General features: G+C 38.0%; 1 protein-coding gene across 1 annotated transcript in view; it reads left to right on the forward strand.

Moving 5' to 3' along the window:
* Positions 1 to 16,395, forward strand: part of LOC128171686 (multiple epidermal growth factor-like domains protein 10) — a 295,355-nt gene that overhangs the window by 46,922 nt on the left and 232,038 nt on the right. Inside the window, exon 9 of the mRNA XM_052837459.1 lies at positions 1,951 to 1,968. Within this exon, the coding sequence (XP_052693419.1) occupies positions 1,951 to 1,968 (18 nt within the window). The remainder of the gene's footprint in view (positions 1 to 1,950; positions 1,969 to 16,395) is intronic.

The following is a 16,395-nucleotide window of genomic DNA, read 5'->3' on the forward strand; positions in this document are numbered from 1 at the left end:
ATCAAATTCCACGCACTTTTTCATGGCAGGAGAATACTAACGTAAAATACATTAGTCAATGCATTATTTTACAAACAGAATATGCACATAGAATAAGAAATAAATGCATCAATCCAAAGTCCACGAAAGGAATAATACATATCGGCCACGAGTTTCAGGTGTGCAATCGTGTGTAACGAATTCAAAGGGTTTATATACCAGAAGCTTGTAACATAAAGCATGCTTAGATTTTGACTTATGTATGGTCATAAGTAGGACTTAGGCGGAATCTTAAGACCTACACAAGGCCTGCTTAAGTACGTCTTATACCGTAACATAAAGTAAACTTAACAATGTTTCATTTAGGTCATGCTTATCTTAAAAGTAAAAACCTATTTTTCATTCCCTTTTGTCGAATTTGAAGGCATTGGTTTTTATATAGGTACACCTGCCTAACATCTTTATATTAGATGGGGGTGGATGTAACATTGAAGGTGGCATGAGTAAAATTTTTAAAAAGCTCAAAGCGATGGATCTTGGACAATATATTCTGACTATTGTTGCTGCTTGTTTGTTTTGACGAATATTCATTATTTAAGTCGTTCTCGAAGACTGCCTGTGGCATAATATCGCTGTACTGTTTTATGTTTTATTTGGGCACAAACCTCTCGGAAGAGGGTAAAAAACTACAAATAAGATAACACACATTTAGACACAATCAATACACAATTTCACAACAAAAATACTGACAAATGACAATGTTGACTAGACTTATTAAAGCTGTAATTAGGACTTGTTAACAGACTTTTAGGATAAAAACAATGACAAATTACTCTAAACCATTACTGTGTTAATATATAAGAATGACCTTAATTGTCCGCCATATTTACGACGACCCAGTTACAAATACAGATGATAGAAATGCAGAAATATGCAAATTATACAGAATGTTTACAAACTACACACAGCGTTCATAATATTTAAAGAGTATTCGATCATTTAATAGACAAAAAGAAGACATGGCAACAAAACTTACTCCATGAGGGGACAAAACACGCCAACATTGTAAACCACGTTGTGTAGATAAAGACTGGGTGGAAACAAACAATAAAAACTAAAATTGAAACACGGGGACGGATATTTCCGGACACTACACTCCCCCTCTGATTTCTACTAGAAATCACTACTTTTTAAAACAAATTAACTGTTAGTTAGAATGCATTCTTATGAAGAAAATAGCACACATATATAACTGTATAGTAATGTCATTACACTTCCAAAAGCGTGACAAGTTCTGGAATCGGTCTCACATATGTAGAGCGTACACCGTCCTTCACAACGCATATCTCGACTTTCCGGACGCGACCATCATCACTTGGGAATGTTCTTTTCACAATGTCCATGGGCCAGTCATTACGCGCACTTCCACTGTCCTTCATCAAGATGACATCCCCAGTCTTCAAGTTTTGACGGTCTTTCTTCCACTTTGACGCACCTGGAGGGTATGTAAATATTCGTTTCTCCATCTTTTCCAAAATTCCTCAGCTAGTTTTTGTACTCGCTTCCAGTATGCACGTATGTCCTTTGGTCCAAATTTTGGAAATGGTCCAATGTCTGCCGAAGTCTTCATCGTTAGCAAGATGGATGGTGTAAGTAGACTCGGAGATTCAGGATCTGATGACACAGGAAGTAGCGGTCTGTTTTTCACTATGGCTGATACCTCTGCCATGAAAGTGACTAAGACATCATGGGTAAGTTCAACTCGATTCTGAAGTAACATAGAGTCAAGTATTCTGCATGATACTCCTATTAAGCGTTCCCATGCTCCTCCCATGTGGGAGGCATGACGTGGGTTAAATATCCAAGACGTTCCTGAATTGGATAGAAAGGTACCAACGGGTCCCTTTTCCACAAACTCTGCATTGATGGACAGGTCCTGTGTAGCCCCAATGAAGTTGGTCCCACGATCAGACCTAAACTGCACTACTGGTCCTCTAATGGCTATGAAGCGTCTCAAGGCATTGATAAATGCCGCACTTTATAACTCTTCTATGACTTATATATGTATAGCTCTAGTCACCATACATGTAAATAATAAAGTCTTTGTCCTTTAATATTCCGCCAACTCGTAAGAGACCGTCTGGACCGAGCACTGGTGTCAAAGATAAGATTGAGCTTCTTTTCAGTGACCTTCCCTCTTTAATGGCTTGATTCTCAGGTCCAGAGGCTTCCTTCTGAACCATTTGAATTATGTAATGCTCCGTTTCCGAGATAATATTTGTGTCAACATTTTAGTAGTGTTTACTCCCTTGTACTTCCTGATGAAGTTCTTCAAATATGCTACTTTTCGCACAAGTTTTCTCCAGCCCGAAAACCTTGTAACATTGACACCTGCATGCATAGGTTTCTTGTCCTGCGACTCTTCAGTTTTACAGCACTTCACTTAAGGTTGCAACTCTTTATCTGTCTCTGGTTCAATGAGGGGGTACTGATACATTAGATGTTAAATCTATCAAAGGGTCTGGCCCTTTGATCCACTTATTGTTCGCTAGTTGACATGCTCTGACGCTTCTCGTTGCGACGTCTGCTGGGTTCAGTTCAGATGCTATGTACTTCCACTGCGAGGGTTGGCTTGACATTCTGATGCGACTCACTCGATTTCCAACATAAAAGTAGAACCTTCTATTCTCGTTTGTTATGTACCCGAGTACAACTTAACTGTCAGAGTAGTAAGAAAAATCTTCTCTGTCTATCTTCAACTGCTCATGAATGACATCAGCTAACTGAACCGCTAGAACAGCAGCACATAACTCGAGTCTAGGTACTGTGTGTCCACTAGATGGAGCAACCTTTGCCTTTCCCATAAGAAAGCTTGTAGTGCATGAATCTGGATCGCTGCCATACAACTTTAAGAATGCGACTGCTGCAATGGCTTCTTTTGATGCATCTGCGTAGATGTGCACCTCTCGCTTCTGTGCGCCTTTAAATGACTGGGAACTATACTGTCTGGGAATCTGGAACTCCTCCAACTCCGGCAACGACTGCACCCAAGATTTCCATTCCTTGTAGAGAGAGTCAGGTAAGGGGTCATCCCAGTCCAACTCTGATGAGGAAGAGATCATGTTTCTCAGCAATATCTTGCCTTTGATTATAACTGGTTGTGCAAAACCTATCGGGTCGTAAATACTATTGATGATCGACAATGATCCACGTTTGGTGAACGGTTTCTGCTCTTCTGATACTTTGAATAGGAAGACATCTGAATTGGTATCCCATAGAAGTCCTAGACTTCTCTGTAGTGGTAGTGATGCTGTACCAAGGTCGAGATCCTTCAGGTTCTTGGCTAGGTCCTCTGACGGAAATGAGTCGAGGAGTGTTCGGCTATTTGAGGCAAATTTGTGGAGCCTCAACTTCCCTCCTTCGTTGAGTGCATCCTTGGTCCTGAGTACGAGGCTGATGGCTTCTTCTTCACTGTTACATGACAATAGCCCATCGTCAACGTAGAAATTATTGTTTATGAGTTCCTTTACATCGCTGGATGGTTCCACTGATTTTCTGAGACCATAAGTGGCCACGGAGGGAGAGGGACTATTCCCAAAGACGTGCACTGTCATACGATATTCTGTGAGTGGGCGGTTAAGATCATTATCCTCGTGCCAAAAAAATCTCAAAAAGTCTCTGTGTTCGGGGGTTACTTTGAAATTATAGAACATTTGTTCTACATCCATTGTCACAGCTATAGCTTCCTCTCTGAATCGCATAAGAATTCCTAGCAAGCTGTTGCTAAGATCAGGTCCTTTGAGCAGCACATCGTTAAGAGATACGTCGTGGAACTTGGCTGAAGAATCAAAAACCATTCTTATGCTGTCTGGCTTTTTGGGATGGTATACTCCGAAGAGCGGCAGATACCAGCATTCACTTCCTTCATCCGACGCTGGGGCCTTTTCTGCATAGTCATTATCAAATAACTTCTGCATAAAGTCTGTGACATGCTGACGATTTTGTTCATTGTGCTTCAGACTTGCGTCAAAGAATCTGGCACGTCGTTCAGCTGCTTCCCTGTTGTTTGGTAACGTTCTCCGTGTGGATCGGAAAGGGAGTGGAGCCATCCATTGTCTTTGATCTGTTTTCTGTATTCCAGAACTTATAATCTTGAGGAAGTCTTTATCTTCAACTGACAATCCTGGCTTCTCATCCTGCTCAGTCCTTCTAAAAACTGAGTCAAAGTCAATCTTGATCTCACTATTACACGGAATCATCGTGGTGGGACGCCCATTACTTAAGATGGCGGTCTTGTTGACGTTGACAACGTCCGGACTATGAACTGTTCCGAGGCAGACGTTTCCAATGATAACCCACCCAAGTGGCAATTGTTGTCCATAAGGTAAGTCGTTTTTCCCAATTCTGTGATCCAACACATGATGTGCCATAATGAGGTCACGACCAATCAGTAACTCTATGTTGATGCGTTCATCTACTTGTGGTATGAAGTGTGCGACATCCTTCAAGTGTGTAAAAGATTGTGCCACTTCAGGTGACGGTATTTCTTCTCTGTTATTAGGAATATCATTGCACTCGATCAAATCAGGTAGCTGCAAAGCACAAGAACCATCGATCGATTGCACCACATACCCAGAAGCTCTGCGTCCAGATGTGTTGAATCTACCAGCGCAAGAGGACAAGACATATTCCATCTCACTTCCACATTCTCCGAAGGCGTTGAAGAACTGTGAGACTGCTAGAGATCGGCTACTATGTTCGTCTATCATGCAATAGAGTTCTCTAGGTAAGTTTTTTCTTCCTTGAGGGTACACTCTCACTAGTATTCTTTTGGCACATGATTTTGATGTGTTTCCACGAGTGTTGCAAATTTTGGTACATTTGCTCATCACATTCACTGCTTGAGTAGAGTTCTCCCCCTCGTGAGCTTTCACAGGTGGAGACATCCTTGAGTCCTGGTGAAGTGCTGATGGGTGCTTTGTAGAGTTACAAATGTCCCATTTCACAGTCACTTTACAGTTCGCTTGTATATGTTTCCATGGTCCACAGCTCTTGAAACAGAGGCCATTTTCTCTGATGAAATCCTTCCTTTCTTGTAGCGGCCTTGTGCGAAATTGCCGACATGCTTTGAGTGTGTGGTTGGTGCCATGGACTGGACAGCTCTCTGTGGTCACATCTGTTTTCCTAGAATATATCTATGTCTTGGTAAAACCTGTCCCTCTGATGCGCTTAAGTCCAACACCCTGCTGTGCATTATTGGTAGTGTCATAAATGAAACTGGGATCATTGCGGATCTTTGCAATATTGTTCACAAACGTAGCAAAGACAGAAAATGGTGGATAAACTACACTGTGTTTCTGTTTATACTTGTTTGCTTCATTCGTCCACTTTTCCTGAATGTTTGTGGGTAACTTTTTGACAATTGGGTTTATGCCTACTGACGAATCATAATATACGAAGAGTTTCGTGTACTTCTCGTCTTGCATAATGGATTCTACCTCCATGATAGTATCTGCCAGTTGAAACAGTGAACTGTGAACTGTCTGTATTCTTTAAGGTAGGAAAAGCTGCAACTCTGTTCTTCAGGGAAGATTCAATACACTCTGGGCTTCCATATCTCGAATCAAGCCCCTCCCATATCAGACCCAATGCTCTAGAGGAATCACGAGGGTTTGCTGAACGAATGTTGAGGGCCTGCTGCTTCGATTTCACTTCAAGATTCTGAATCAAGAGGTCAAGTTTTTCCATTGTGGAAGCACCAAGTTCATCAGTCACATTTTCAAATGTAGACTTCCAGACAAAGTAGTGTCCTGGAACATCATCAAAGGTAGAAAGTATTGTGGATATAAGCTGCTTTTTTGCTAACAACTTAGCCAGTTCATTGGTTTCACTTAAAACGTTTCTATCTTGATTAACAGCAACAAACTCTGGACCGTTTGGGTTTAACAGTGTTTGCATTTTCTCTGTTGGCGTAGTATGTTCAATATGCTTAGTGCGTGGCTGTGGCAATTCCATTGATGAACGCGGAATATATTCAATATGGTCAGGGCGTACACTGGTGTTAAGGTTAACCGGTTCACTTGGTCTGTCTGTAGATTCAAAGTGATTGTGATGTTGAACTGTACTAGTGTTCAGAAGTTCTCTTGGATTTTCTGTATATTGACCAGTAGTTTCATCAGGATCCTGAGGATTGGGCTGCTCAATTGCGCACGCATTGTCTTCCTTCTCACCCAGGTCATCTTCAACTGTGTCCTCTTCACATGGTGGTATGTAGCTTTCTCCAAGAGAGTCATAATCAAGAACCATCTTAATAGCACTTAGACTTGATTTTGCTGCATCAAATTCTTTCTTGACCGAAAGTAAGCACTAGGCTGCCTTTATCTCTGCTTCTTTTCTCATCAACTCTGCTTCTTCCTTAGCGTATTTAAGCTTTGTGCGGGCTTCTTCAACTTTCGCTGTGTGTTGGAGTATCACAGATGTGAGATGTGACGATGCGGAGATGTGGCTGTGTCCGGACATCTGTGATTTCGCCCTAGAAACTGGAAGTATGGAGTTCAACTGTTTCAATACTGTTGAAACTTTTTCTTGCAGTACATTTGCAATAAGTGCCCTCGAGGTTTCCTCTCTCTTAGCAGCTTCATGTCGCTGACCCTGTAAGGAAGCCGCATATTCTCCCGAAGCTTTTTCATATTGTATCATAAATTTGGTGAGCGAGGTTTTGTACATCTTGGCCCGTTCGAGGTTCATGACAGGATTTTCAGCAATGTCCATAAAAATGGAATCGATGTCTCTCTTAATGTTTCCCAATTTAGAAACGTGTCTATTTACTTTCTTATCGAATTCTTCCATCGCTACTGAAGTGATGGTCCTGGATTGTCTTAATGCCGGAGCATCCACCATACTGTCGACGAGTCTGTGTCCGGGTAATGGATTTTTTATTGTACTGTTTTATGTTTTATTTGGGCACAAACCTCTCGGAAGAGGGTAAACAAGAGGCCCATGGGCCACATCGCTCACCTGAACAGCAGTTCCTTGTAACATTACATTTCGTAGCATATGCTTTTTCTATTTAAACATTGAACCCCTTTCTGGGGACCCAGTAATGGTCCGAGGTTTATGGTTGGCTTGAACAACATAAATAGTAACATAGGAATGAAAATGTGTAGCACTGCGGTGGGACCGCACGAACACAACCTGAAAAACTGAACGTAGAAGAGTTCCACTTCAAGAGGAATAACTCTCAGACTGTACAGAACATTAAGAAAGATAACTCTTGGTTCCACTACATTAGAGTTTACACAATTTGAGGATCCTTGCATAGTAATCTCACAAACTGTAGCATTATAGTTCTCGAGAAGAACTTTTTAAAAACATTTTCAATATATCTTTCTATGTTAAACTTTGAACCCCTTTTGGGGCCACAGTATTAGTCCAGTGCTAAAGTTTTAATCATTTGGAATCTACATTATTTAAGGATGCTTGCATAGTTATCTCACAAGCTGAAGCATTATAGTTCCCTAGAAAAAGATTTTTCAACATTTTCCCTCTATATTTCTATGCTAAACTTTGAACACCTCTTGGGGCCCCAGTATTAGATTGAGGTCACGGCTTTTATAATATTCGAATCTACACTATTTGAGGGTGCTTACGTAGTTATCTAACAAATTGATGCATTGTAGTTCTCGAAAAGAAGATTTTTAAACATTTTCCATATATACCGGTACTTCTACATTTAACTTTAAACCCATCTTGGGTCCCTAGTATTAGTCCAGGGGTCACTATTTTAAAACTGTCGAACCTTCATTATCCAAGGTTGTATGCATGATAGTAATCTCACAAATTGAAGCATTGTAGTTCTCGAGAAGAAGATTTTTTAACATGTTACCTTTATATTTCTATAATAAACTTTGACCCCATCTTGGGGCCCCATTATTGGTCCGGGGGTCACGATTTTACGAATTAGGAATCTACATAAGCGAAGGATGCATGCATAGATATTCCACTAACTAAAACATTGTAGTTCTTGAGAAGAAAATTTTTAAACTTTTCCTTTGTTTTTTAAAATGTTTAAATTTTGAACCCCTCTTGGTGCCCATCAATTGTCCGGGAGTTACAATTTTTTGAATCTACATTATTTAAGGATGTACATGTATGCATAGTAATATCCCAAACAGTTGCACGATGGTTCTTGAGAAGATTTTAAAACATTTTCCTATATATGTTAAAATCTAAACCCCTCCTGGGGCCCCACTTTTGCTCGGGGGTCACGATTTTTACAATCTTCACTATATATACAACCTTTTGTGTATGTATTGGCATTTTTGGTGAAGTGGTTCTTGAGTAGAAAATTTTTAAACATTTTTCATATGTAGTTCTATGTTAAATTTTGATCCCCACCTGGGGCCCCAGTTTTGGACCGAGGGTCACGATTTTTACAATTTAGAATCTTCATTATACATACAAGCTTTTGTGTGAATATTGGCATTTCTGGTGCAGTGGTTCTTGAGAAGATTTTTTAAACATTTTCCTATGTATTTCTATGTTAAACTTTGAACCCCGCCTGGGGCCCCAGTTTTGGTCCGAGGGTCACGATTTTTACAATTTAGAATCTTCACTATATATACAAGCTTTTGTGTAAATATTGGCATTTCTGGTGCAGTGGTTCTTGAGAAGAAGAATTTTTAAACATTTTCCTATGTATTTCTATGTTAAACTTTGAACCCCGCCTGGGGCCCCAGTTTTGGTCCGAGGGTCACGATTTTTACAATTTAGAATCTTCACTATATATACAAGCTTTTGTGTAAATATTGGCATTTCTGGTGCAGTGGTTCTTGAGAAGAAGATTTTTTAAACATTTTCCTATGTATAACTTTGAACCCCGCCTGGGGCCCCAGTTTTGGTCCGAGGGTCACGATTTTTACAATTTAGAATCTTCACTTTGTATACAAGCTTTTGTGTAAATATTGGCATTCCTGGTGCAGTGGTTCTTGAGAAGAAGATTTTTTTAAACATTTTCCTATGTATTTCTATGTTAAACTTTGAACCCAGCTTGGGGTCCCAGTTTTGGTCCGAGGGTCACGATTTTTACAATTTAGAATCTTCACTATGTATACAAGCTTTTGTGTAAATATTGGCATTTCTGGTGCAGTGGTTCTTGAGAAGAAGATATTTTAAACATTTTCCTATGTATTTCTATATATGTTAAACTTTGAACCCCGCCTGGGGCCCCAGTTTTGGTCCGAGGGTCACGATTTTTACAATTTAGAATCTTCACTATACATACAAGCTTTTGTGTAAATATTAGCATTTCTGGTGCAGTGGTTCTTGAGAAGAAGATTTTTTAAACATTTTCCTATGTATTTCTATGTTAAACTTTGAACCCCGCCTGGGGCCCCAGTTTTGGTCCGAGGGTCACGATTTTTACAATTTAGAATCTTCACTATATATACAAGCTTTTGTGTAAATATTGGCATTTCTGGTGCAGTGGTTCTTGAGAAGAAGATTTTTTAAACATTTTTCCTATGTATTTCTATGTTAAACTTTGAACCCCGCCTGGGGCCCCAGTTTTGGTCCGAGGGTCACGATTTTTACAATTTAGAATTTTCACTTTGTATACAAGCTTTTGAGTAAATATTGGCATTCCTGGTGCAGTGGTTCTTGTGAAGAAGAGTTTTTAAACATTTTCCTATGTATTTCTACATATGTTAAACTTTGAACCCCGCCTGGGGCCCCAGTTTTGGTCCGAGGGTCACGATTTTTACAATTTAGAATCTTCACTATGTATACAAGCTTTTGTGTAAATATTGGCATTTCTGGTGCAGTGGTTCTTGAGAAGAAGATATTTTAAACATTTTCCTATGTATTTCTATATATGTTAAACTTTGAACCCCGCCTGGGGCCCCAGTTTTGGTCCGAGGGTCACGATTTTTACAATTTAGAATCTTCACTATACATACAAGCTTTTGTGTAAATATTAGCATTTCTGGTGCAGTGGTTCTTGAGAAGAAGATTTTTTAAACATTTTCCTATGTATTTCTATGTTAAACTTTGAACCCCGCCTGGGGCCCCAGTTTTGGTCCGAGGGTCACGATTTTTACAATTTAGAATCTTCACTATATATACAAGCTTTTGTGTAAATATTGGCATTTCTGGTGCAGTGGTTCTTGAGAAGAAGATTTTTTAAACATTTTTCCTATGTATTTCTATGTTAAACTTTGAACCCCGCCTGGGGCCCCAGTTTTGGTCCGAGGGTCACGATTTTTACAATTTAGAATTTTCACTTTGTATACAAGCTTTTGAGTAAATATTGGCATTCCTGGTGCAGTGGTTCTTGAGAAGAAGAGTTTTTAAACATTTTCCTATGTATTTCTACATATGTTAAACTTTGAACCCCGCCTGGGGCCCCAGTTTTGGTCCGAGGGTCACGATTTTTACAATTTAGAATCTTCACTTTATATACAAGCTTTTGTGTAAATATTGGCATTTCTGGTGCAGTGGTTCTTGAGAAGAAGAATTTTTAAATATTTTCCTATGTATTTCTATGTTAAACTTTGAACCCCGCCTGGGGCCCCAGTTTTGGTCCGAGGGTCACGATTTTTACAATTTAGAATCTTCACTATATATACAAGCTTTTGTGTAAATATTGGCATTCCTGGTGCAGTGGTTCTTGAGAAGAAGATTTTTAAAGACATCCACTCTATACTCACTGTTTTGCAATTATCTCCCTTTTGAAAAGGGCTGTGCCCTTTATTTTAACAATTTATAGTCCCCTTTCCATAAGGATGATTTGTACCAAATTTGGTTAAATTTGGCCCAGTGGTTTTTGAGAAGAAGTTGAAAATGTGAAAAGTTTACAGACGGACGGACAGACAGACGGACGGACGGACGGACGACGGACAACGGGTGATCAGAAAAGCTCACTTGAACCTTCGGTTCAGGTGAGCTAAAAACTACAAATAAGATAACACACGTTTAGACACAATCAATACACAATTTCACAATAAAAATACTGACAAATGGCAATGTTGACTAGACTTATTAAAGCTTTAATTAGGACTTGTTAACAGACTTTTAGGATAAAAACAATGACAAATTACTCTAAACCATTACTGTGTTAATATATAAAAATGACCTAAATTGTCCGCCATATTTACGACGACCCAGTTACAAATACAGATGATAGAAATGTAGAAATATGCAAATTATACAGAATGTTTACAAACTACACACAGCGTACATAATATTTAAAGAGTATTCGATTTTTAAATACACAAAAAGAAGACATGGCAACAGAACTTACTCCATGAGGGGACAAAACATGCCAACTGTATAAACCACGTTGTGTAGATATAGACTGGGCGGAAACAAACAATAAAAACTAAAATTGAAACACGGGGACGGATATGTCCGGACACTACAATCGCGATGCCGTTAGATATAATTACATGTATATAGTGGATTTCTTTTTATCTTTTGTTCTAGCTCTTACCTCACAAAAAAGGCACTTCACATATTCTGGGTATAATTTCTTCATTAAATCGATATATTGAAATGAGGCAATCGTCGTTTTTAAACTCGCTGAGGGTGTGTCTGTCTTCAAATGTCCTTTTTTAGTTTCTCAAGTTTCGCGAGGTTATATATGCAGTTACTTGTTATAAACTGACCGCTACGTGTTTTTTAACCTATTCAGCAGTCTAGTTGCATACTACCGGTGAATGGAAAATGTTACAGATCATTTCGACCACTGTTAATATTTAAATCAATCAATTCAAAAATTTTATATTGGTGAATATCAAGATATTCATTCTGTGTTAATATCATAATGTAAATAATACTCTGTAATCATATGCTGAATTGAAATAACAATAAAACCTCTAAATGTCTGGAAACAATACTTAAACCCCTGGCAGGAGAAAAAAAGGAAATGGGAGGAGCTAAATTTTGAAAATCACTTAATTTTTAACATGTTGACCAAAGCAGAGAAATTTTAAAAAGGTTTATCATGTTCAATTTTTTTGATGTAATAAAATTTTGCATGGTTGTATCTCTCCATCTCATACATCTATACATTAAAAATGAAGCTTTGAAAATTATTTTAATACCAAAATTCATACTTTTTCATCTGAAGTGATAAGATTTCAAATTTCCACTGCTCTGCATAGGGAAGTTTGACCCTAGGTCAAACGGAACCCTAATTACCACATCAGAAATTTCAACAAATAGAACCATGTGAACAGAGAAACAAGTGAAATAAGTGACTTACTTTATTGATATGCCTTGCAGCAATTATATATTATGTTTATAATCCAAATGTTTCACTAAAAGTTATATGATGAAATGTTTATTGAAAAAAAATAATTTGTAATTCATATTGCACATTTATTTTGTCCACGAATCAAGCCCACTTGTGTCCCATGTAAGGTCAACCAGGGGGGTTTGGGTATAAATCCCTCACTAGAGATAAAACACATTCGGGCATTATTTCTCTCTGTGTCAATACAATGTTTTCTACCTCTTCATCACGATTAAAATGTGCAGCTTATTTCGCTTGATATCTGGGGTGCTTCCATGCAAACTTTTTATACTTGGTTTTCCTAATAGCAGAATTCCTAGTATGGGGTGGTGCACCATTTCCGAGCCACTCCTGTCGGTTTGAGGTCACGCATGGTTGGCAAAAACAATATTTACATTCCTGGTTATTGATCTCTGGTATTGCATCATCCCCTCCATGTTCAGGATCATCACCTGCTGCTTGCTGCTCGTTGATGTCAGGATTGTTATCACTACTGGTAGCACTTACATTCTGACCAGCTCTTATCTCTTCATCTGTATTGTCTTCTTTCCAGTTGTTAAAAGCAACAAACTTGCCTTCTTGGTTGTGACATTTACATTGTAAAGCAAAGAACAAACAAAATCAAAGTACTGAAGTACTGAAAGCCGGGCTCTTTTGCTGTCATTATGCATATTGTGTAGTAAAGACTGAAAATCTCTCTTTCTCTCTCTCTCTCTCTCTCACTATCTCTCTCTCTCTCATGCTTTTAATGTCGACAAAGCGTCAAAGAACGACCAAATGTTGTAAGCGGCTATAAACAAAAATATGTCTCTCTAGAAAAAAAGATTAACAGTTGCTGCTTTGAATTTTGCAAGAAGCGTTATATATACAATCCCCATATTTTGTCAACGCACAGTAAAGTATAGTTCTTGGAAATTCATGCGCATTGTATGTGTCCAAAATGCATAGTCTTCTTTTTAAAACACGTTATTGATAAGAAAACTAAAAAAGATAGACAATTTTCTTGAAAATAAAAAAAAACAACAAAATGTCAGCACTTTTGACAAACTTTTGGCTCTGTGTAACTATTTAGTATAGCGGAAGCTTTTACTTTGACGCTGTTTGTTTTTTGTTTACTTTGCTATTTATAGTAACATTGGCGATTTGCCTGCCTAGAGCCAGGACTCTGCTTTCAGCAGAGCCGGGCTAAAAATAGAGTGTTACATTCATTTCACTGTTGATTTCCTATAGAATGGCCAGACTGATTCCAAGACATATGATCCATTCTGTTTATGCAACAGGTGTTCGTTACAGTCAATACAAGCGTATTTGTGACTCTGCCAATATAGGTATCGTTCCGGAGAGTGTATTTGAAAGTCACCATAATTTGTACTGTTCTATGACAGAAGACCTGGCTAAGGAGTCAATAAAAGATGCCATCAATGAAGAAGTAACAAATGAAGTTTTAAAGGCAGAAGAAAATGATGTCTCTTTTTATGGGATAAACATTATGACAGATGCCCGCTATGGTTGGAGGAGAAATGCAGCCCAATCAGACGTCGTTGCTATTGGTCAAACACATCATCGTGTTGTTGGTTTGGCTGTGGTAACTAGACAAGATGATCCTGTTAGCCAGCGTCATGAAATCAGGGGAGTTGAAAATTTGTGCCAACATTTTGATAAAAATGACACATCAATCAACATCCATGGACATGACAGCAATGCAAGTGTTAACAAATATTTTGCAGTATATCAACCACAGGTAACCAATGCAAATAATACGTGGCATGCAAATAAAGGGAGTCACCAAAGAAATGAAAAAAATTGCAAGCGGTCCTTAGAAATATATGGGTGTTACTTGGCATCCTGATCTTTCATATAAGGTTGCATCAATTTAAACGCATACATATTATGCAATGAAAAATTGCCAAGGTTCCCCTGTAAAGTTGCGACAATGTCTAAATAATATTGTTGAGCACTATAAGAACAACCACCAGAATTGTTCTGTGGAATCAAGATACAGACGAGACCTCAATTCTGAACCATCAAAGAACATCGTAAGTGATTCTGAGGCAGAAAGAATTCTTAAGACAGATATTTATAAACTACAAATATACAAGACACCAGAGGATTATGTGAATTGCATTGACACGCATTATGTTGAATCTTTTAACAATGCCCTTCTCGTCTATCATGATAAAAGAATAAAATTTGGTGATGAGGAGTAAAAACTGAGGTCAAACATGGCTGTCCTAGACTGGAATGAAAATGTTGACCGAGAATACACATCAATTAATAACTTTGAAGATGCACGGCGACCAAGATCTCGATCTGGCCACAAAAACCTTGTACCGAAAACAAACAAATTTGCATTCATTTGTGGGACAGATTTATTGAAACTTTTTATGAAAAGTGATTTGGTTAAATTTTTTCAGTGATGAATCATTTAACTCGGATCATTTGTCTATAAAATGTAAGCAATTTTATTAAAACTGTAAATTATTTATTTATAATGATTTGTTTACCTTTAAAACATGTACATATAAACAGTATGAAATTTTCCATCAACAATTTGTTTTCTTACACTCCAAACAATGGTTGTAAAGTCTTAGGCTATCGAAATTGAGTGGTCAGTTATCTGTGTTAAATGTGAAATGTACACACATTGTGATTAAATAGGCTATTAAAATAACTTTTTCATTATTTTTCTAACGCAATATAGTTTGAAAAATAGTGGTTGAAGCGTTTTATAGTGTTTTTCATGACTGAATCTTTCTTGGGATTTTATACTTCAAACATGATGCAACCTCATGCACATTGAATTTTTCGTGATCCATACGATCTTAAAAATGTATTAATTATAGCATTATTGATACCGATATCGTGACCTACGAACAACATCCACTATCATTGTTACGAGGTTTTGCTGCAACATCTGTTTGCTTACCCTTTCGTCTCGCTATTTTAAAGATTATTAATCGAAAACAGAATCATTTCATTGGATCACTAACGCTCTAGATGTCCTGCATAGTCTCCTTAAAATTTCTAATATCGGCGTTCGTTTACCTATGTGATTGTAAATTCCTGCAATTTCATCAAAATAGAGAGCTGGATATGTTGTTTAGTTTGATAAACTGGGACCAGTGGTCAAAGCATATCATGTAAATTGTAAGAAAATAGTTTAATTTTTAAACTAAATAATATTACTTATTAGGTTCGTTACTGACTGTTTACAGAAATTTACCTAATAAGTGTTTTGTTTTGTCAATTGCAAGGACCTACAGTTTGATATGTAAACAAACAAAAGGTAATATATAACGATTAAATTTTGCCTTCCTCGTCAGTTGTTTGTGCAAACCTCGATGCTATTGTAGGATCATGATATTACGTCACGGGCAAAGGGGGGGTCACTCTAAATATTTTGGGGCTTAAAAATTAAAGGTATGGTTGAACGTTTTTGTAAAAAAATCAGCTCAAATAACGTTACGTCCGCCATGTTGCCGTTTAAATTTTGACGCTTGCCCTGTAAAGAAATTCATTTGGCAACCACGTGACGCGATTCATCCAATGACGTCGAGACATTCTAGTCCGAGGCAAAACAAACTTAAATATGGATAACACGTAGCAATATCAAAAATTACATAAAGTATATCATTTTTAGCTTGCTTAACACTTCTATCAAGTAAATAACATTATATAACATTTTCCGTATTCTATTCCGTTCCGCTTTCCGTTCTCGCGTTTTACCAACACCCATTAAGCACTGTATTAGGTTTAAGTACCCTTTATGTTACGAGCCACAGGTATCTGTTTGACGGTGCCTATTTACGAGCAGTGTTCAGCTTTAAGCCCGTCGGTCAACCCACAAAAACCTATGACGCCAACATTCCCTAACCCCGTTCGAACTGCACACGACTGGTGCAGTTACAGGCGAATTCCCTAGCATCGTACGAATGTACGTGGTCACAAATATATAGTGCGATTGCATTTAATCCCCCTGTGCAATTTTTTGATAGGTCAGGGGTTGCAGGATGAATAAATATTTTAAATTTTAAATGATTGATCAATGAACAGAAAATGTATCTTGAAACTGTTGAAACTTATTATTATTGTCCATTTAAGAAAAAAATACATGCATGCTGTTA

Source organism: Crassostrea angulata, chromosome 2 (genome assembly GCF_025612915.1).
Source record: "Crassostrea angulata isolate pt1a10 chromosome 2, ASM2561291v2, whole genome shotgun sequence".
Classification (NCBI taxonomy): Eukaryota; Metazoa; Mollusca; class Bivalvia; order Ostreida; family Ostreidae; genus Magallana; species Magallana angulata.